The sequence below is a fragment of the Wyeomyia smithii genome, chromosome 1 (genome assembly GCF_029784165.1).
Source record: "Wyeomyia smithii strain HCP4-BCI-WySm-NY-G18 chromosome 1, ASM2978416v1, whole genome shotgun sequence".
Lineage (NCBI taxonomy): Eukaryota > Metazoa > Arthropoda > Insecta > Diptera > Culicidae > Wyeomyia > Wyeomyia smithii.
The window spans coordinates 68,148,994-68,171,723 of record NC_073694.1 but is presented as its reverse complement, the minus strand read 5'-3'; the positions used below and the strand labels follow the sequence as shown (position 1 = coordinate 68,171,723).

Sequence of the window (22,730 nt, the reverse complement as noted above, 5' to 3'; positions counted from 1 at the left end):
CAGCTAGAGCAAAATCACGGCCTATCTAACCCTAAACTTTTTCCACAAACATGACAAAAAACTATACCTATCGAACGCGACAACATCGTCCACTAATGAAGAAATGAACGAAAATGAACCAATTTACGAGAGCGATATAGGGCAATCCACGGGTGACGTTTCATTGCTTGTACGTTTGTTATTGTTGTTATTTTTCAAGTTGCAAAACTAAAACACACCGAATCTTTGATTGTCGGAAAAAACCTAATATGGCATTTTTTGTTGTGTTAAATACTGCCACTCGCAATACTACACTGGAAATAATACACACAGCATTCTGAAGTGGATTTCACTTACATCGGTGCTAAAGTCCGAACTACACTGTAAAAAATCGACACGTTACTGCCGAATGAATTTCACTTACTTCTGTGCTTATAGATGAAGCATCCAGGACGAACACATAAGATTCGCATAGATTCTCTAGGATTCCTCACATTGGATTCGTTAGCGTCCTTGAAAAGGATTCCTGAAAAAAGAATCCTCAGGAATGTCCTGTATATGGCTCTAGGATTCTTGAATAAGAATCGTGAGTGGGAATCCTCCGGATCGTGTTTGCGATTACTTCCACGATTCCGTCACCGAGTTAAAGGTATCCTGGGGATTCTTACTCAGGATTCTCTGCGTGTTAGTAAGGGATTTCATATCTACGTGGAATACACTTGCGTTTCTGTTCACAGCACACAATCATGTGTCTTACACTTCGGTTTGCCATGTCATGCATACCAAAATCAATCATTTTAGACTCAGATTTCAATGCTTACACACTTCAAATGCCAACACACTTTAAAATATCGTGGATTCCATTAAAAATCGATATGGGTCGACATAATATAATGATTAGGTTCATTTATTGACATTCATATGTAAAGAGCATCAGGGATTAGCGTGCGATTTATTTCCAGTGTTGAGATACTGAGAAAGAGAGATAAACGACGAAAACACGCCAATTTGGCAACTAGGTTTCACTAGCTTCTGAAAGGGAAACATCATATACATATAATATTCACGTGTCATCCATTACAGTGGTGTATATCCAGGTATATATGACAGTTCTAAAATGTATGTTATTCACGTCGATGCAGTAGTATTAGTGAGCGTTATGAACTTTTTCCAATTTTGTATGATATTTAAAATGATTTGTATAAACTAAACTTATAAAACATACTTTCCTGAAAAGTTATAGAAATGATGCTGGAACATGTTTTATTTGTGAGGAATACATAAACATGCTGGGGTTTAGGTAAAATATGCTGTTTTCATCATTTTGCCGGGAACCTTTTTGCATTTTTCGTTTTTTTCTTGGACAATGACTAAGGTTATGCTCCAACTATTAAAAATATAGCATTTTCATATATTTTAATTCGACATCTTGTCGAAATTCTTCACACCAAATCTCGAATAATATAAATTTCTAGTGTGTTTCAACTGGAGATTCACTCTTCAAAAAAAAAGAAAAAGAAAATCAAATATAAAGCAATATAAAACGAAGAATTCTCAAAAATGTTTCGAATTCCATACAAAACGCGAAAATTTTCATAACTAGGTTCGTTTGTGTGCGTGGATAGACAAAAATGTAGTATAGACCTTTTTACGTACGAATGTGTTAGTGCCACTAGTTGGGGAAAATATTTATAAATAGCTATTTTGTTTGCAATGATATTTTTTTGCAGCAGGACAAAAATTCAGTTGAACACTCATTATATATATATATATATATATATATATATATATATATATATATATATATATATATAATATATATATATATATATATATATATATATATATAAATATTTATATATATATATATATATATATATATATATATATATATATATATATATATATATATATATATATATATATATATATATATATATATATATATATATATATATATATATATATTAATATATATATATATATATATATATATATATATATATATATATATATATATATATATAAATATAAATATTTATATATATATATATATATATATATATATATATATATATATATATATATATATATATATATATATATATATATATATTTATATATATATATATATATATATATATATATATATATATATATATATATATATATATATATATATATATATATATATATATATATATATATATATATATATATATATATAGATGCAACGAGATGCGATGATTTACAGGTTGGAAGAAACAAAAGCAATTTTACACGAGTATACACGTTTACTTGTGTGCGTAGGTGAAAAGTCACTTATCTCTACACCTTCTACTAGAACTGTCACATATACCTGGGGTGTATTTTACGGGAGTCACTTCATGGTGAAATATATTTCACTCTCACGCTCACCTCTCGACCTCTTCGACCGATTCCACTTCAAGCGAGGTGACAAAAGTTACCTCCGTGAAGCGAAATTTACAGTGAAATGAAAATGAGAATAGGACAAGTGAAATGAGAATGTTTCCCAGCTCAAAACTTTTTAAGTCCCAGAAAGTCAAATTATCAGGGTTTGTAAATAATACCAGATCTTGACGTTTTCTGGATTTCAAAGACACTTGGCATCAGAATTTCTTTTCGGTATCGAAAAATTTCATGAGCTACCGTGCATTTTTTTCATCGGTAAAAACTTGAAACTTTGACCGCTTTGAGGCAAGGATCCAATTCTGATTCATTTGGTTACTGAGAAAAAAATTCAATATTTACCATCAGATCACAATTCAATCAATTCTTCTGACTTATCCCTTCTTTGTGGAATCATTTCACCGTTCAAAATGGTCGTGAAATAATTCTACGCGAAACGTCACTTATTCCGTTTTCACTTCAGTGATATGACACTCATAATGGTGCTTATTACGGGAGTCACTTCACGGTGGAACCAGAGTGAAGTTAACAAAATCCTATTACGGGACTCACGTAGGAGAGAAAAACGTCGCAAAGTAACATCTGCCGCGGAATCTGGGTTATTATGAGTGTCATATCAGTGATGTGAGAACGGAAAAAGCGACGTTTCGCGTGGAATTATTTCACGACCATTTTGAATGGTGAAATGATTCCACGAAGATGCCATAAGTCTTAAAGTTGATTGATTTGTGATCTAATGGTTAATATTGGATTTATTCTTTAGTAACGAAACGAATCAGAATTTGATCCGTGCCTTAAGGCGGTCAATTTTTTTTTTTTTTTTTGCTCGAAGAAAAAAAAGTAAACTAGTTCAGGAAATTTTTGATACCGAAAAAAACTTTTTTTTTTCTATGCCGAATGTCTTAGAAATGCAGAACACGTCAAGATCTGGTGTTATCTAAAAAACGAAAAAAACGAATTTCTGGGAATTAGAGATTTTTGAGCTGGGAAACAATCTCATTTCACTTTTCCTATTCTCAATTTCACTTCACTGTCAATCTCACTCCACGGAGGTGATTTTTGTCACCTCACTTGAGGTGGAATCGGGAATAGGTCTAAAAAAGTGAAGTGAGCGTGAGAGTGAAATATATTTCACCGTGAAGTGACTCCCGTAATAAGCACCAATAACCCAGATTTCACGGCAGATGTCACTTTGCGACGTTTTTCTCACTTACGTGAGTCCCGTAATAGGACTGTATTCACTTCACTCTAATTTCACCGTGTAGTGACTTCCGTAAGCACCAACATCAATGTTGATACCAATTAATATTTGAAGATGTTGCTTCAAATATGAAATGTACTGCCAATACAGTTAAATGTTCTTTCTGTTGAGTTTTCCGAGATCTTTCATATGACAGCTAAATGCAGAAAGATAATTTTCGTACGTTGTTGCATATGAATGATAAAAGTGGTAATGCAGAAAGATGAAAATAAATTGGAGCCTAGGTTGCATAACAACAGTAAAACAGTTTAATTGTTTTGACAAATAATTTTCTCCTTTTACTACATTTTTGCCTAACCAAATATCGCTATCATTAAACGTGAACTATTAATTGGTCTTCACTTTAATCCTTTAATATAGAGTTGAATCTTTGCAGTAATGTGCGCTTATTACAAAATCAAATACATAGTCTTCTTAAACTTAGCAGAATTGATCGCTGAGTCAGGAACATCCAAGAAGTCGAATCATTCAATATACTTGACAGGAATTAATTTGACTTGATTGCTTGTAAGCCAACATTGCAGTATTGATCGCTAAGTTCGTCGAGTAGTGATTTTCGTCTCGCATGTATAAGGCTAATAATTTTGCAAAAATTAATTACAATCAATTTTCCTGAACATTTGATATGGAAAGTAACCGATCAATCTAAAATATATAACATATGAGTAGTAGTTTATGTGCATTGAACAAAAGCTACGATTGTACTGTTGTGTAATAACCTCGTGGGACATGTTTCCATAACTCATATTTTGCTCATATTTTATAATTATTGTTTGTTCATTATTGTCCTCTATGCGAGTTTGCAGTTTGACTAGCAATTCAGCCACTTCTGCAAAATTTCCAGCAATAACTCGATGTCCCAAAATGAGTAGATTAGTTAAATTATTTTTTTTTTAATTTTAAACAGACTTACGGATTAATATGACGCTAATATTCTGAGGCAAGCCGTACTTCACTAATTTTTTGCGTAGCAAGCATTCCTTTGCACTACTCTCCGCCATTTTGTATACTTCAAGGTTCGCTAAACCTAGGTAGCTCACACTTCATCTTCGCATGCTTTCTCATGCAGCACAAAGTCAAATGACAAACACTTGATATTTCCATCTATTACACATCAAAATCAATCTACTAACATTTGAGTTGCGATTCACTGTCCTAACACGTAAAAACATCACGTCTGGCGATCGTCGAGGGCGCACAATACAGGTGTGACCACTGACAGTACCGAACAGTCCCGGACCAGCAGCGGGAGGTCGCCTAGGGGTGGTGAGCGTCGAACCAGGGACGGTCGACTCCTCGCAAAAGCCACAATCACCCGGAAGCACCTCTGACGGAGCGAATAGAGCCGCTCCCAACACCCAAAAGCACTTACCCGCCCATCGGGACTGATGCCAGTAAGGTCCCGATTATGGCAACTGGCAGCGTAGTGAACGGATATGAGCTGGATTTCGGAATGGTACCGCATCCTCGGGCTGGCAACTGCATCGAGCTCCCTTAGTGAAGTCGTGTGACAACGGCTTGAAATGGCGAGGTGGTACCCGGTGCAGGGGTCTCCGTCCCATAAAACCTGGCAGGCCTTCCAGTACGTTCCGAGTCTATTGCCAGGTGGGAATCAGGCAGGAGTAGGATCAGATGGTTGTTCCTGACTTGCGCCGGTCGGTGGGGTCATAGTTGCCCATAAGGCGCTATGACTGCTTACCCTAGCCATGACCTCACTGCTTCGGCATAGACCACCATGGGACCACATAGGCGACTACTCCACCATGGACAAGGATAGCGGCTGGAAGGGGGACCCATTTAACATCAAGATGGACACATTCAAAACGAAAGAGACGAGTGCGGAGGGATTACAAAATCCCTTCGCAAGAGGTGGCATCCAGCGGTCTCCGCAGAAGAAGGCTGAGACGGATGCGGCGAAGTCTGGAGGTGGAAAAACGGCGAATCCGTCGGTGTCCACACCAGACATCTCGGTAGACGGTCCCTTGCTAGTCAAGGCCGTCGAAAGGTGTATGGACACGCGGCCAAGAGTGGCGGTGCTGTCTAAACAACTCGATGCCATAATCGAGTTCTTGGCGAACAGGCGAAACATCGCTGGCGACCTGAAGCAGAGCCTCCTCCTGCTTCGGAGCACCATTGATGAAGCAAGAAAGGAGCACGAAGAACTCGTAGCTCGGGTGAAGGCGGCCGAGAAAGTGGCCAGGACCGGGAGGGCGACTGCATCTAAAGAGGTGCAGACAGACGCCCCCTCGTTCGCGTCGGTCTGCTCCACGGGGCAGGTCGCTAAGCGAACGAGGCAGTCCCCGGGGGAAACGGCCCCCGGGAACACCAAGAAACGATTGGTCCCACGGGAACACACGCCAACCGGTTCAAGGTCCACCGCGGAAAAGGCACAGGTGGAGGCTACGGGCAACCCTTGGACTACCGTAGAGGGTAGGAAGCGTCGGGAAGGTGCGACGCGACATGATGGCGGAGCGGCCAGAGGACCAAAAAAGGTCAAAAAGGCGCGGAGTAGGGGTGATGCCCTCATACTCAAGACGGATGGGTCGAAGTACTCAGAAGTCTTGAAGAAGATGAGGGGGGAAACCCAGCTCAAGGATTTGGGGGCGGATGTGCGGAGTATCCGCCGATCTCGCACTGGCGAGATGATACTTGAGCTCCGGAAGGACGCCAAGAACAAGGCTACCTACAAAACGGTAGCTGAAAAGGTCCTAGGGAAGGAGGTGCAAGTGCGGGCACTCACCTCAGAAGTGACTCTCCAGCTGAAAAACCTGAACGAAATCACTAAGGGGTGCGACATTGCACAAGCCCTAAAAGCGAAGTGCGGGGTGGAGGTGGCTAAGGAGTCAATCCGCCTCCGCAAAGGTCCGGCGGGGACCCAGATAGCTACCTTCCGACTACCGTCGGCGGACGCTAACCTGGCCCTGAAAGAGGGCAAGTTGAAGGTCGGCTGGTCTGTATGTCCTCTGGGCATACTTCAGCAACCAGACATTTGCTTCCGGTGCTTCGAGGGCGGACATAAGTCCTGGACCTGCAAGGGGCCCGATAGGAGCCAGCTGTGCAGGCGATGTGGAGGTGCAGCGAAGGACTGTGAGGAGTCTCCCAAGTGCATGGTATGTTCCGTGAAACGGGACGCCAAACACTTCATGGGAGGCCTCAGGTGCCCAGCCGGTAAGCCGGCTGCGAAACCACGGGCGTAAGGGTGACGCAACTGAACCTGAACCATTGCTTCGCGGCTCAGCAGCTGCTACACCAAGCAGCCACTGAGTCGTTGTCGGACATCGCCGCCATATCGGATCCCTACCGCATCCCTCCCGGAGGTCCAGTTTGGCGGCCATATGTACGACGAGCAAGTTCCCGGTTCAGGATGTTGTCTCAGCCTCAGAAGAAGGGTACGTAGTTGCTAAGGTGAATGGAGTGTTCTACTGCAGTTGCTATGCTCCGCCACGTTGGTCTACCGAAAGGTTCACCCAGATGGTCGACCTCCTATCCATGGAGCTAACGGGCCTAACGCCGTTGGTGGTGGCGGGCGACTTCAACGCTTGGGCTGTTGAGTGGGGAAGTCGCTCTACGAACCAGAGGGGCCAGATCCTGTTGGGGGCTTTTGCAAAGCTCAACCTTGATCTGGCCAACGTTGGGAACAAAAGTACATTTAGCAGAAATGGTGCGGAGTCGATCACGAAGTGACGTTCTCCAGCCCAGGACTGATCAAGAACTGGAGGGTAGACGATGGCTACACTAATAGCGACCACCAGGCGGTCTGTTATAGTGTAGACAACAACGAGAGGCGGCAAGCGACGGGTAGAGCCAACACTCCGACCGTTCGCGGGTGGAAGACATCGCACTTTGATGGGTATTCGAAAAGGCAATAAGAAGGGAGCGCAAGGGGGGCAGTTGGCTCCGCCCGACTGCTGACCAACTAGTTGCTATGCTATCGCGAGCGTGCGACGCCACCATGCCTAGGACTCGCCAACCTAGGAATGGAAAGCCACCGATTTACTGGTGGACGGACGCGATAGCCGACCTTCGCAGTGCGTGCCTCCGTGCAAGACGGAGGATGCAGCGTGCGCGAAACGAAGAAGAGAGGACAGAGCGCCGCGCAGCATCCAGTTCGGAAAGATCGATGCTAAAGAGTGCGATAAAGGCCAGCAAGAGGGCCTGCTTCGATAGGCTATGTGCGAGTGCCAATACAAATCCGTGGGGTGACGCCTACAGGATCGTAATGGCCAAGACTAAAGGCGCGCTGGCGCCTGCAGAGCGATCACCAGCGATGCTGGAGCGTATCATCGAGGGACTCTTTCCACGCCACGAGCCAAGTCCTTGGCCTCCGGCGGTCGAGTCTCACGTCCGACGTTCCAGTATCTCAGACATAGACCAGAGATGGTCGGCCAACCTGCCGAGCATCCAATCCGTGAGCGACGACAGCCGTGTCGAGGCAGGGGAGGAGGTAAGGGTTACGAATGAGGAACTCATCGTGATCGTCAAATCCCTAAAGGTGAGCAAGGCACCGGGACCGGATGGTATCCCTAACCTGGCGATCAGGCTGGCGATAAAAACGGCCCCCGGGCTGTTCAGGGCAGTCATGCAGAGGTGCCTGGATGACTGTCTCTTTCCGGACAGGTGGAAGCGGTAGAGACTGGTCTTATTGCCGAAGGCTGGCAAACCGCCAGGGGACCCATCGGCATATAGGCCTATCTGCCTGCTGGACACCGCGGGCAAGGTGCTTGAGAGGATCATCCTCAACAGACTGGTGAGGTACACGGAGGGTGTACACGGTCTGGCAAGTAACCAGTTCGGCTTCCGGAAGGGCAGGTCCACGCTGGACGCAATCTCTTCCGTCATCAAGACGGTGGGGGTAGCAATCCAGCGCAAGAGAAGGGGAATACGCTACTGCGCAATCGTCACGCTCGACGTGAAGAATGCGTTCAATAGTGCCAGTTGGGACTCCATAGCGCTCGCGCTCAGGAGCATCCATGTACCGGTGTCGCTGTACAAGATTCTGGAAAATTATTTCCAGAATCGAGTACTTGTTCACGACACGGAGGAGGGTCAGAAGTGCGTCCCAATTACCGCAGGAGTTCCGCAAGGTTCTATCCTGGGCCCGGTGTTGTGGAATGTCATGTATGACGGAGTGTTGAAACTCAAGTTCCCTGTAGGGGTTGTGATCGTCGGCTTTGCAGACGACATAACGCTGGAGGTTTACGGCGAGTCTATCGAGGAGGTCGAGTTGACGGCCGCGCACTGTATACGCAAGGTCGAGGACTGGATGCGCTCCAGGAAACTGGAGCTCGCGCATCATAAGACGGGGGTCACGGTTGTGAACAACCGTAAATCGGAGCAACAAGCGGTGGTCAGAGTCGGAGACTGCACCATCACCTCGAAGCGATCCCTGAAGCTCTTGGGGGTTATGGTGGACGACAAGCTCACGTTCGGGAGTCACGTCAACTATGCCTGTAAGAGGGCCTCATCGGCTATTGCAGCATTATCTCGTATGATGTCCAATAGCTCAGCGGTTTATGGCAGCAAGCAAAAACTTCTTGCCAGCGTCGTTTCGTCCATACTTAGGTATGGTGGGCCAGTGTGGTCCAGAGCGCTAGGTACTAACAGTTACCATGGTAAACTGGAAAGTACCTACAGGCTCATGTGCCTGAGAGTTGCGAGTGCGTATCGTACGTTGTCATACGATGCAATCTGTGTCTTGTCCGGCATGATGCCTATCAGCATCGCCATCAAGGAGGACAGAGAGTGTTTCGACCAACGTGACACAAGGGGCATACGAGGTACCAGAAGGTCATTCTCGATGCTCCTCTGGCAGCGGGAATGGTCTAACTCCACAAAGGGCAGATGGACGCACCGACTTATACCGGAGATATCCGGCTGGGTCGGGAGACGACATGGTGAAGTGAATTTCCACCTGACACAAATCCTGTCAGGTCATGGTTGTTTCAGGCAATATCTGCACAGGTTCGGACACGCGGTGTCCCCCATGTGTCCCGAGTGCGTGGAGGAGGAGGAGACTGCTGAGCATGTCTTCTTCGTATGCCTCCGTTTCGTAAGAGCGAGGAGCAACATGATGGCTGTGAGCGGGCCTGGCACTACTCCGGACAATCTAGTCCGGAGGATGTGCGACGACCCGGACATCTTGAACGCGGTCTGTGCGGCCGCCTCTCAGATTGTTTTGGAGCTGCAACGTGTGTGGCGGGTCAACCACCAACACGCCAGTGGTAGCTAATTACCAGTCTCCAGGTAGTTAGCTAGGAGGTTATAAGAGTAAAGAGGGTGCATCACGCACAAAAGCCACTCCCCGACGTAATACTTAACCGTCGTTCCGGGAAGACCAGGGCTGGAGACTGGAGGGGTTTTAGTGGGTCGGGACAGGGATCAGTAGGTGCCTGGGCGAGTGTAACTACCCCAGCATCTCTCCCCCAGTCTCATCCCCACACCCTGAGTTCTCTTCTCAGGTGTCTGTTTGCAAATTTCCCCGCCACCTTTAAAAAAAAAAAAAAAAAAAGAGGCTGTCAAAAGTTGAAAACAAACTGAAATCAGCTTATCGCAACTGTCTTGTGGACTGCCTTATTAAGCGACTAGTGATGAGTAAAGGTACTCTGAGAGATAAGCGATGAAAAAAATCGCTAATTTGGCTACTGGGTTTCACATGTCAGAGGTGCCAGATCTCTTCTAGAAGCGCTATGTTGACTAACTTTTTTATTCGACTCGTATAACTGATGGTGACGGTGGAAGTCCAATCCCCGATCAGTCAAAAATATCAGGATTATAACAAATCTTGATATTTCGTTAGGAACTTTTTGTATCAACTTGTGTTCTAAACTAGGCCTCGTTAATAGTTAAAAATATCAAAATTACTAACTGATTATTACAAATAATAGTAAGTTTTGTGAGGTTTTTGGCAGATAAAGATCAGAATTAGCTAGAATGTACAATATTTTGTTGATGGAATAACAAATTTTGTTAGAAATATGCTTTAAAAAAAAACACTTTTGAACAGTGTATGATAACAGAATTTGATATAATTCTGGACTTTTTATAATTCTGGCATATCAAGAATATTACAGGCTTTGTTATTTCTATCAAGCCCAGATTTGTGTTACCCGTTTGTTATATTCGTTTGATCGGGTCAGCAATTGTCATGTTGTGTACACGCTCTTACAGCACTACCCACAATCGGGATAATGTTACACTAAATGTAGAAATGGTAACTGCGCAGGTTGATGTGATGAGATGTGTGTTTTTGCTGAAACAGATTTTGTTTACCAGTGCTTTTTTTGCAAAGCATTACCAGTTCCCTTTAATTTGTTATTAGAAAGCTTTTCTATAAAGTCAAAGAGTTCTGATCTACAACGCTTTAAATAAAGTTTATGCTGAAGTATTTACCCCCCTTAGAAAATTTCTCTAGAATAAAAAAAAACTTCCTCCACCTGTTAAAAATACTCAGTTAGCTAAGCGAAATACGTTATAATCATTTTAATCAGAAATGGTGGATTGAGTTTTTGTCTAATTTCATATCTTTTGGCATGGACAAATTACCTGCCCGTGAAACTTATCAAGGAAGCAGCCCAAGAGACGAAGTAAAGCGGTGAATTCTCAGGAAGTGAGAAGTTCAACTAAAGCTATAAAACAGGACTTTGGTTATTTTTTTTTTTCTAATGAAACTTTTTGAACATTGCCCGGAGAAATTCAGAAATAATTATTCCAATATCCACACATTTTCGGACTAGTCCGCTCACGATACAACACCCTATATACAAACTGACTCTGTGACTCATTGAGAGCGCCTGAGGGTGGAAACCGAAAACTGCAGCAATAATCGTTCCGAACCTCGCTAAAGAGGATACTCGCTAAAATTATTAGCTAGATGCTGTCAAAAGCTGGCATGCCAAGGTTAGCAAAACTGGTTAGGCATGTGTTGACATGACGGTGTCACTTGTTGCACTTGCGAATTGCGGTGAAATTAAGTTTGTTACCGAAAGGGCCTTGGAAACATTGGTATTCAGAATCCAAAATTATCACACTCTGTATAAGTAGTAATTTAAATCCACAATCGTTATATTTTTCCATGACCACAAGCTCGACCAAACATCGAAATGAACTGAAGATTCATTTGGTATCGAAGGCGAAGCCAAATGAAAACCCATGCACACCGGTTCGTTACGATACACCGGTGTCAAGTCCAAAGAGACCAACTGTCGCGCACAATTCCACAACAGTGGAAACCGGAAGCATCATCGTTTGGCTGCAGTTTGTTACCAAGAGATCGTGTACTCCAACGGTTCCAATTGTAAGCTGGTATGTGCCACACACATGCCAATTCGGTCCTTCTGGTTTAACCTTTCAGTTCAGAGCTGTTGTAACTATTGTTGACAATTTTTTTTCGGTGTTGGGGGTAACGTTGGAAGAATTTCGCCTTGGGGTATTGCTCGGCGCTACACATTGTGTACTGATTCTCTTCCTTTCAAGTATGGTGCCATTGCGACATGTGAAATCAGGCGGATGAAAAGCAACTCAAATGAAGCGAACTTGTGCCACTCGACCAGTACTGAACTATGCGGAAAATTGGCTATTATAGAGAAATCGATGCCCGGACGATATCTTCGGTGGGATGGGGATGGTGATGAAGGGTGACAAGCATATTACAAGTGTTCGAAATGGTGTTTCGGTGGCGCCATGGTACATACGTAAGCTCAAGGTTTTTTAAACGCAGTGTAGTACTTGTGTTTTCTGATGTTTTACTCTCTCGTGAATGTTTGATGAAATGATGAACTTCGGTGAATTTGACCTAAATAATAGCACATAAGACATACGTAACACTCAGGAAGAAAGCTTCCAAGAAAGTTGGTACAAAATGAACTACTCGAATGGTACCACCCTCTGAATAAAATCACTGTTCGAGTAGTTTATGAAGGCAGTGTATCTGCCTTCATAAAATACTCAAACAGTGAAAATGCTGCATTGATATTGTAAAGAACTTTTTGACAGTTCCTTATGGGATTTTCATTGAGGCTCGAATAAGCCAAAAAAAAAAGAAAATTCATTTCGTTCATCATTTGTCGAGTAGTTTGACAGGACGGAGTACGGGGTACTGTGGGGCAACGTGTACCAGAAAAAAAAACGACAGTGTTACGTATGTCTTATGGATGTGATAATATGTTGCCGAAAGTTTGTTAAAAGAAACTTCCTGTTTTCCATCGATTCATTTTGTTAACTATTATTTGCATTGTTTTCATTCCCTTCGTTTTATTTTTTACATTCTTTTCAATTTTTCCTTCATTCTCGTAATTCTGTCCTCAATTTCAGCTGATTCTGGTCAATCGCGGCAACACACGGGCGATCAAATATGCTATGCTATGCTATGCATTCTTGTAATTCTGTCCATTTTCGGCATTGTACTGTAATACCATTTAGAGGACGGTGGGGTAGAGGCTCACTGTTCACATTGGCGTTTTAAAACATACGAACACAAATCAATCTGGCAGCGCTGTATAAATATGAATAATCATAACGTCAGTTGATCACTCCTGTGAATACAAATGATTTTGTTTGAGTGGTGCGATCTAATGTACATAGTTCTGAGAATTGCAATTTACCAATCCGAGAAATTTGGAATCCTCGAAATAACATAACCCTTAAGTAATGGTAATTTTGACGGTTTTCAAAGAAATTAAGCTTGCAAATGTTTAATTCACTACATTCTATTCTCACTTATTTGAAGAGTGTTATTACTTTCTAGAGTGGTCTTCGTAGCACACAGTTCAAAAGTTGTAGTGCTTCCATTAAACTCTATAAAAACACACTATACACGTTTATTTAATAAACGCGCGAAACACTCTCGACTTTTTCAATCCGTACTCCATAACATAATCATCCTTATTCGAATGACTCAAACATCCTAATGAATTATCAATTGTTCTCCAGGGAGCACAAAGAAGAACAATGTACTTTCAAACGAAAGCTGTCGTCTTGTAACGTTATTCTTCTTGTCCAACATTTCCTCCGATTCTGGCAAACGATAGCACTAACAAGGTTACCCAGCGGAGCAGATCTGTTTCGTTTCGATGCAGTCGTGCAGCTTGCGAGTTCTACTTTCGATCTGATTTCCTGTTTCCTGTCTCGAGAAGTTCTCCCGAAGTTGAACGTGGGCGGCGCGTGCGGGGGGCTTCGGAGTGGATTGTTTCGAAGATTGATGCGCCCAACGGTCGCCAGCAGCTTGAGGAAGTTAGTCTTTTCTTTGGTTGTCGGACGACGGAGAGCGCTAGTGTGGGGAAAAATAAACGAACAAGAAAACCAAAAGTCAACGGGTGCAAAGCTGGAAGGAAAAGGATTTTTTTTCCATCGAATCGTACCACGTTATCTCTAAATTTGTGTTGAAGATGTAGAAGCAACTTGTTGCTCGCACAAGTCTGCTCTAAGTTGGTGGATTAAGACGCTGAAAAAATAACCTAATGGAAGTTAAAATAGTAGTTTTGCTAAGTAAGGCAGAAACAAGTATAGGACTGGACAAACACAACAGAATTTAAATGCTGTTTTTATAAAACTTGGCGCGTACTATAGTTGTAATTCAATGAACTTGAATAACGTTCAACAACTTCATTGTTTGAAACGAGAATTGGAAATCAAAATGCGAAAAATTGAGTTTTTCGTGTCACGTAATTTATGGATGTCGCTTAAAAATCAAAATCTAAATGAATACATCAAAATCCTCATTCTAAAATATGAAAATCAAGTAGTTTGTGTGTAAGCGAGCAAAATAGCGCATCACCGTTATGTTTTCATTGTTATAATTCTCATTCCTAGGTTGATAGAATACTCGCTATTGTTACACACGTTAAAATGATGTAGGACTGCCAGCCCAGAGTCTTTGAGGTAGATTCCAACTAAACGAAATCAGTATCAACAAAACCAAAATTTCACCGTCGTCCAAAGAGATTCCGCATGTTGCTATTTTCGAGGGAAGCTTTATGTTACTCGGAAATTGCTCGCAATGTGTTGTTCCGAAAACCTACCGGAATAGTCATAGTAACAGCTTAATTTTATGGCGATTCTATGGGCCCCATTATACACACAAGCATCGTCCAAACCCACCCGGTTTGGCCGTTTACAAAGGCCGTTGTAATTCCAGCTCTTTTTCACTTTTGCCGCGGAGCTTTCCAGCCTGCCAGACCACACACAACGATCATTCAAAGTTGCACGTAGTTAGCGGGAACATTCGTGGCGGGACATGTGACGGCATCCGGTTGCTAGCAAGCAGATTGATAGCGAACTATTAATTATGGGTCCTGTTGTCACGGCTGGTGCAGTAAACGATACAACGCTTCTGATCGGTAGCGCTTTGTTACATATATCTCTTACCGGTATGTGCTCCTTTGGACGCTATCGCTGATGCTTTTGTGTGCTCTGTACTTTGGAGAAATCGATGGTGTGAACATTTGAAACTGAACCTTTTTTGTTTCGCTATAGGGCAAAGCGAACACATTTATATAACTTTCTCATTCGTAAATTATGCGAACTGTATTATTTTATTTTTATATAGCATGATAATTATGTACAGTATATAGAAAAAGTTCATCTACCTCAAATAACCATTCCTCTTTTTTATCAAAAACTCAATCAATTATATGGACGTTTTTTATTTTTCAGTTATTTTGTTCATTTATGCATATTTATTTTTATATTATCAAATATACTTGAAGATTTTATTTTTTTAATGAATTATGTAAAATTCAGCTGAAAAGGAAAGTATAACATACAAAAACGGTTAATGCGTTTTCAACTACCTCAACATGGCTAACATCATTTTGTTGTTTGTAAAGTCACTCTTTAATTCAGTCATATCGTCGTATTCTAGAATAAAAAGAATATTTTTATGTACTTATAAGAGGTCTTACGGTCAAAATTCCAATTTGCCTGAACACCTTTCATTTTAAAGGTATGTCTGAACGGTATCATGCCTTATGTTTGATTTTGACTTTAGCTCTTCAGTTGTGAAAATGACATCGAAGCAAGTGAAGCAACGCAAAAAAAATTTTGCTTACGCATCGCGAAAATCCGAACTACTCGCCAAGTTGGTAAAAATGTTGAATGTGGCCAAATCAATCGTCACCAACGTAATGAAAGTGTTTTCTCAACTGCCAGGAAAACAGAATCGGGAAGAAATCAAAATTCGAAGGCCCTTGTTGGGTACAGGTCCGTTACCTTCCGTTAATTCTTCGATAGCGTTGAGGGCCTCCAACCCAACACTCGTAGGAATGGCTTCGGTGGAAGACGCGGAAAATAGTATCCAGTTTGAGCGAGATCCAAGGTCCCACTCGGAGAATGTCCAATAAAATCACCAAACGCGCGTTATTTTATCACTACACCCTTATTAATTTTAGTCTAGCTTCTAGGAAAATGCATGCCAGTTAGATTTAAGAACACTTTATTTTAGGGAAACTACTGCATGCTTAATTTAGGTTTATTCTTAATTTTAGGTTACTACACTAGGTTTAATTTAATAATTTTTCAGCGATCCGTTCTGCTGGCGAGGTGGAATGCGACTCTCCTCAGATTTTTATTCGATCAGATTTATAGGTCCAACAGCAGCTGAATGCTTCTCCGGCGATGTTATCCGATCGTCGATTTTGGAGTTAAGAGTATCGGAATGATCTCTTATCAGCTCCCATCCTCTCCTATCAGCGATTGTTATCACTCCCACGGGCGTCTAACAGTTGATCCTGATGATCGTGTTGCGATGACTCTCCTGTGGCCTAGCTGGGATGATAATCGGCTTCTTCGTTCTCGCGTACGGTTTCGGATGAGAGTTTGTGATATCTCTAAATTTGTCATCAGGGTTGAAGATATGGGTGGCGTTACTACTCCCGAACATCCTCACCCACCCAGAAATTCCAGCAATTTCTGTAAATAAAAAGAAAACCTCTTCGACGGGATGGGAAAGGGAATCAGGATTGATGACTGTCGGTTGTTGCGTCTTGAAGCTCGGTGTTGTCCGCAAATGGTAAAATGCAGATTTTCTCTACTGGGCGCATTAGGGTTCCACTGGCGGTTTTCAATGTAACCACCCTTATCGTACCATCACCGCCAAGATGAACTTGAATTATCCTTCCTATTTTCCACCGCATGGGGGGTTGATTGTCATCTTGGATGATGACTAATTGACCTATGCCGACCGGAACAGCTGGTTTCCAACGCTTAGTTCTCCCCTGTAGTTGACATAAAAATTCTCTGCGCCACCTCCTCCAGAAAACTTGCAATTTTCGCTGCATTAACTGCCAGTGATTTAATCGGTTGGTTGGTAGATCCTCCAAATTTGGTTCTGGTAATGCTTGGAGTGATTCTCCTACCAGAAAATGTGCAGGCGTTAAAGGTTGCAGATCGTTGGGATCATCGGACATGGGGGTGAGAGGGCGAGAATTAAGGCATGCTTCCACCTGAGCTAATAGCGTCGTCATATCTTCAGGGGACACGGGATTCTCTCCAACCACCTTTAATAAGTGGGTTTTAGCTGAACGAACTGCTGCTTCCCACAAGCCTCCAAAGTGGGGTGCACTAGGTGGGTTAAAGTGCCACTGAATTCCCTCCTCTGTCAGTTCTTTGGTAACGATGTCGTGATGCTTGCTGTTCCGAAGCAGTTTTAGAAAATCCTGCAGTTTATTTCGTGCTCCGACAAAGTTGGTGCCGTTATCGGAAAACATTTCTGCGCAGCGGCCTCTTCTCGACACAAATCGTCGCAGGGCTTGTAAGAACTTATCGGTTGACAAGTCTGTGACGAGTTCTAGGTGCACGGCCTTGGTACACATGCAAATAAAAATTGCCACATAGGCTTTAACTACTGGACGTCTCGGAGCGGGTCTGACGTAAATGGGTCCAAAGTAGTCCACACCTGTTCGCAAAAATGGACGAGAAACGGTAACTCGTGCTGTTGGTAAGTCGCCCATCAATTGCTGAACTGTGGTAGGTTTAGTCCGATAGCAGGTCATACAGCGGTGTATGATATGTCTCACAACACTCCTTCCTCCTAATGGCCAAAATTTAAGTCTAACAACACTTAATAGCAATTGAGGCCCAGCGTGCAAAAGGCGTTCATGGTAATATCGTAAAAGCAGACGCGTGAAGTAATGGTTGGCTGGTAGAACTACTGGGTGCTTTACGTTCTCTGATTCTAATGCGTGCTTAAGACGCCCTCCCAAGAGGATTACCTGATTCTCCGACAGGTATGGATTAAACCATCGTAATGGTGACCTTCTGGAAACCGCTTCCTTTTTCATTAATGCCTTACGCTCCTCAACAAATACCTCCTGTTGGACTAAACTGATCAGTGCGGTTTCCGCTTCCTTTAGTTCTTTGGTAGATAAGAAAGAGGAATCCTTCTTTTTCTTCGTGCGCAGAAGCCGTTTCAAACGCAACCAGTAAGCTGTTCGACGAGTTAGGTCTGTGTACGACGAAAAGCGGGTTAGGTATGCGTTATTGAACTCGGTGACCGATGAAACCGTTCCGGCATATACGGTGCGACGTTTTTCCTCTGCTTCTTCTTCTGCTGCCCGTGAAGTTTCTGGAAAACGTGGCCATTCATCCTCTTCTTTCGCCAACCACTGCGGTCCTTGCCACCAAAACGGATTGTGAACGATGTCCTCCGGCGCAATCCCTCTGGAAATCAGATCGGCCGGGTTATGGATTCCGGGAACATGGTTCCACTGGGAAATCTCGGTAAGTGATTGAATTTTGGCCACCCGATTGGCCACGTAAGTTGTCCATGTAGCTGGAGTTGCTCGTATCCAACGCAGGACGCAGGTGGAGTCCGTCCAAAAATATACTGGTGCAGTAAATTTTATTGACCGAGAAACCTTCTCGAACAACTGGGCAGCGAGACGAGCTCCGCATAATTCCAGCCTAGGAATGGTTTGCACTTGTAAAGGTGCAACCCGTGATTTGGAGGTTAGTAATCGTACCCATACCTCACCGTCTGAGTTCCAACTCTTCACGTAGAGACACGCGCCGTACGCTTTCTCCGAAGCGTCCGAAAAGCAGTGAAATTGAAGAGACACTGCCTTGGGAATGACTACACAACGCTCGATGCGAATGGTATTAAGCATAGACAATTGTTGGTGGTACTTGATCCAAATCTCACCCACCGTTGAGGGTAGTGACTGATCCCAATTCAGTCTTTGCCCGTTTTTATCACGAAGTGTCCACAACAGCTGCATATAAATTTTTGCCGAAGTTATTGCCGCTCCCAGCAAACCCAAAGGGTCAAATAATGTAGCAATGACCGACAGAATGTTTCGCTTTGTAAGCGGTACGCTAGGGTTGAGAATTGGAATCTTAAATTGAAATTTAAGCGTGTCGGTAACTGGCATCCAAGTCAACCCCAAAGTTTTTATCGAAGGATCGGGATCCAAGTTGATCTCTTCCGATGATTGGATTGCTAGCTCCTCCTTTGGAACCCCACTCAATGCATCAGAGCAGTTTGATGCCCATTTTCGTAACCTGAACCCTCCTTTCTTCGTCATCGAATCTAGTTGAACCCGCAAAGTTCGTGCCGATTCCGGATCATCCGACCCTGTTATTACATCGTCCATGTATGTATCCTCCATAATAGCCCTTGCAGCGAACGGAAAATTATCCTCCTCGTCTACCGCCAGTTTTTTCAGCGTTCTGGTCGCCAAGAATGGTGCAGGTTTGGTACCGTACGTCACGGTATTCAATTCGTAGGTGTCAACATCATGAATTGGAGACGAGCGCCACAGGATACATTGCAATGGGCGGTCTTCCTGACACACCTTAATTTGACGGAACATTTTTTCCACGTCGGACACCAGCATTATTTGCTTCGTTCGACTACGAAGTATTATGGACCGGAGATCTTCTTGGATCACTGGCCCCACCAGTAACAAATCGTTCAACGACTCCCCAGAAGTCGTTTTACAGGACGCGTCAAAGACCACTCGAACCTTGGTGGTGGTACTGGACTCCTTGACCACCGGATGATGAGGTAGGTAGCATCGCTTAATTGTATCCACCTCACCCTCTTCGACCTTCCGCATATGCCCGAGCTGCAAGTATTCCTGCATGAAGTTTGTGTATTGTTCGTGTAGTGACTCGTCTCTGGCCAATCTACGCTCCGTCTCTTGAAGCCGCCGAAATGCGATGTCCCGTGACTCGCCTAACCTTGAGAGAATGGCTTCATCCTTTGGTAAGGAGACGGTGTACCTACCGTCAGGGTTACGTTTGACCGTTTGCGAAAACAGCTCTTCGCAGCGCTTTTCCTCCAATGAAAAAGCCTTACCAGACTCTATTTCCTCGCAAGACCAAAACCGGGTGATCAATTTGTCCAAACTTTCAACCGCTGAAAGATTGCATTTGATTTGAAGAGACTGTGTTTGATGTGTATGCCCGCCGCAGGCAACCCAACCGAAAACGGATTCACTGAGTGTTGGCATATGTTGTCCCAGAGAAATCCTTCTACCAGTCTCGAAGAAATCGAAAAATGCCTCTATGCCCAGAACCAAATCCACCGCTTTAGACTCGAAGAATGTCGGATCCGCCAATTGCACTCCGTTCGGAATCTCCCACCGCTCCGTATTTATATTGCTGGTAGGAAGATTCACCGTAACCTTCGGAAGTACTAAAAAGCTTAATTCCCTTGAAAATGATGATATACGGGAACGTATCGTAGCTCGAATTTTTTGCTTAACCTTGGTAGTCGTATGTCCAATGCCAAGGACTGAGACTTCCACTCGATCGCGGCTCACCTTCAGCCTTTGACTCAATCGTTCAGTGACGAAGTTGCCTTCCGATCCAGAATCTAGTAAAGCGCGGGCAGGATACCGGTTACCGTCATCATCCTCGATTATGACGACAGCTGTAGCTAACAGAACCTTAGCAGAATATTGATGTTCTGCACCCGAAACGAACACGTTTGTGGCAGCCAGGTTTGCCACTTGAGATGATTCGTCCTGCATAGCTGGCTTGTCAGCACGAGAAGCAGCTGAAACCTTTGCATCACGATTCCTTTCCGGTTTGAAACAGACCAATGTGTGGTGGCGACTCTTGCAATTACGGCAAGAATATTTGGATTGGCAATCTTTAGCCATGTGACCTGCCCTGAAGCAGTTTCGGCATAACGAGTTAGATTTCAGTAAAGCATCTCTGTCGGCCACATTCATGTGTTGGAAAGTATTACATTGGTAGAGAGGGTGGTTCGACGAGCAAGCTACACAGCGTCCTCCAGACACTTGAGATGAATTGCAGTTTGTCCTGGTCATCAACGCTCTTTGTTTTTGCTGCGGTTGGTGCTGCTGAATTCCCTTGTTATCCACGGGCCGCTGTGGGAGGCACTGCAAAACCTGTATTTTACGGTGAAGGAAATCAAGCAGGTCTACCAAAGAATCCTTCTCACGTGATGCCGACATCTCCTCCCACCCCCTCCGAGTAACGGGATCGAGCCGTGCCGTAAGGATATTAACAAGTAAAAGGTCCTTGAAATCGGCTAATTGCACCACCTGATCGAGAGTCTGTATAATTCTCTCGAACCCTTCCACCAGGGCATTCAGCTCCATTGCGGATTCCTTAGAGAGCATTGGCAGCTTGAACAACGAGATAACCTGCCGCTTCTTTAACAATTTGCTGTTGTTATACCGTTTTAACAACAAATCCCACGCCACCTGATAATTGGCTTTTGTAATCTGCAACGGATCGATCAGGCTCTTGGGTTCTCCTTGCAAACACCCCTTCAAATAATGGAATTTTTCCACCTCGGGTAGGTCCTCCTTCCAGTGAATGAGTGAGGTGAAAAGATCCCGGAAGCTTAACCATTCGTCGATGTTTCCATTGAATGTCTGCAGTTGAATTTGTGGTAGGCGAACATGGTCGGTGCCATTCCGCATTGACGAATCTCTAGCACTGCTAGATTGCTCAAGGACTTGAGGCGCCTGCAGTTCTCTAGCTTTATCCATTAGGAAGGATTTGGCTTCGTAGTAACGGTCACTAAACTCCATTCGCTCCTTTTCAAACGCGTTTCCTTCAGCATCGTAGTCATCGTGGGAAAATATTTCGACTAAGGTGCCACTAAACGCTTCCCAAAGCTCGTCCAACTTACCCAAGCGTATTTGGACCTCGGTAATTGTGTTGGACTCCTTAAACTTTTGCACAAATCGCCAAATATCGTTGAAGGAGAGCTGTATTTCCTTCAACCTGGCAGTTAGTGCTCTCATAGCTGGTGACTTCTTGACCGTGGTTGTTGCAGGGGTAGCCATTGTGTTGCCTTACACCGAACAATGAGTTGTGGAAAGAGGTATGGTGTAGTATACCGCAAGCGAGCCTAGCTTCGCCAGGCATATACTGCATAAATTTACCCGAGAAAACTACAGGTGACGCTCCAAATAAAACACTGGTAGAAGAAGGTATAATTGATATTTCGACGTCACGGCAAATTATCCAAATGGAGCAATTACTCGGTCGACAAAGGAATTGAAGAGGAAAGAGTGGTGTAATATCCAAAAACCTTGGCTTCGGCCGGGCATATACTGTGGAAACTCACCCAGAGAAACCAGCAGCTGAGCTATAATCCCGGCGAAGTCCAACTTTCGCAATCAAAATGATGTTCAGCCTAACAGGCTTGAGGGCTCAGAGGTTTTGTGGCCAAATTGAAGAGGAAATATTTCCAATCAAAATTGTGTATTTCTGTAATCCTAGCTTCGGTAGTATACTAAAATGTTCACTCACCCAGGAAAACAGCTAACCGCACTACCTCTTCAGGCCAGAATGTCGTAGTAAAGCAAATTACCTATTCGCTTGCCTCTGTCAGCGCCGATGGAAAGAGGTGCTCCAGCGCAGCGTGGGGATGAGAATGGCGTCAAAATCCAAGTCGCGTACACCAAATCAGCATTAAATCGCCTCCGAAACAGTAGGAAACAAGTCGCCAGTTCCAAGACAGAAGTATTGTATAGCGTTAGTATTTAGCAAGATCGCTTCGACTGGACATACACTGAACTTTCTTAATTTACCTATGAAAAAACCGTTGCGCCTGTCCAGCGGTCCAGTAAACTGAATAAAT

General features: G+C 43.6%; 2 protein-coding genes across 12 annotated transcripts in view; one reads left to right on the top strand and one right to left on the bottom strand.

Annotated features, from left to right (window-relative positions):
- The window catches only part of LOC129724438 (sex determination protein fruitless), a 658,376-nt gene that overhangs the window by 188,828 nt on the left and 446,818 nt on the right, over positions 1 to 22,730 (top strand). The window lies entirely within an intron of this gene.
- On the bottom strand, positions 16,618 to 21,930 carry LOC129716803 (uncharacterized). Its single transcript, XM_055666639.1, has one exon. It carries the CDS (start codon positions 21,928 to 21,930, stop codon positions 16,618 to 16,620), a length of 5,313 nt encoding a protein of 1,770 aa, XP_055522614.1.

What these genes read in the sequence shown, in the direction of transcription:
- LOC129716803 (XM_055666639.1), bottom strand. Translation starts at nt 21,930, where the DNA reads ATGGCTACCCCTGCAACAACCACGGTCAAGAAGTCACCAGCTATGAGA.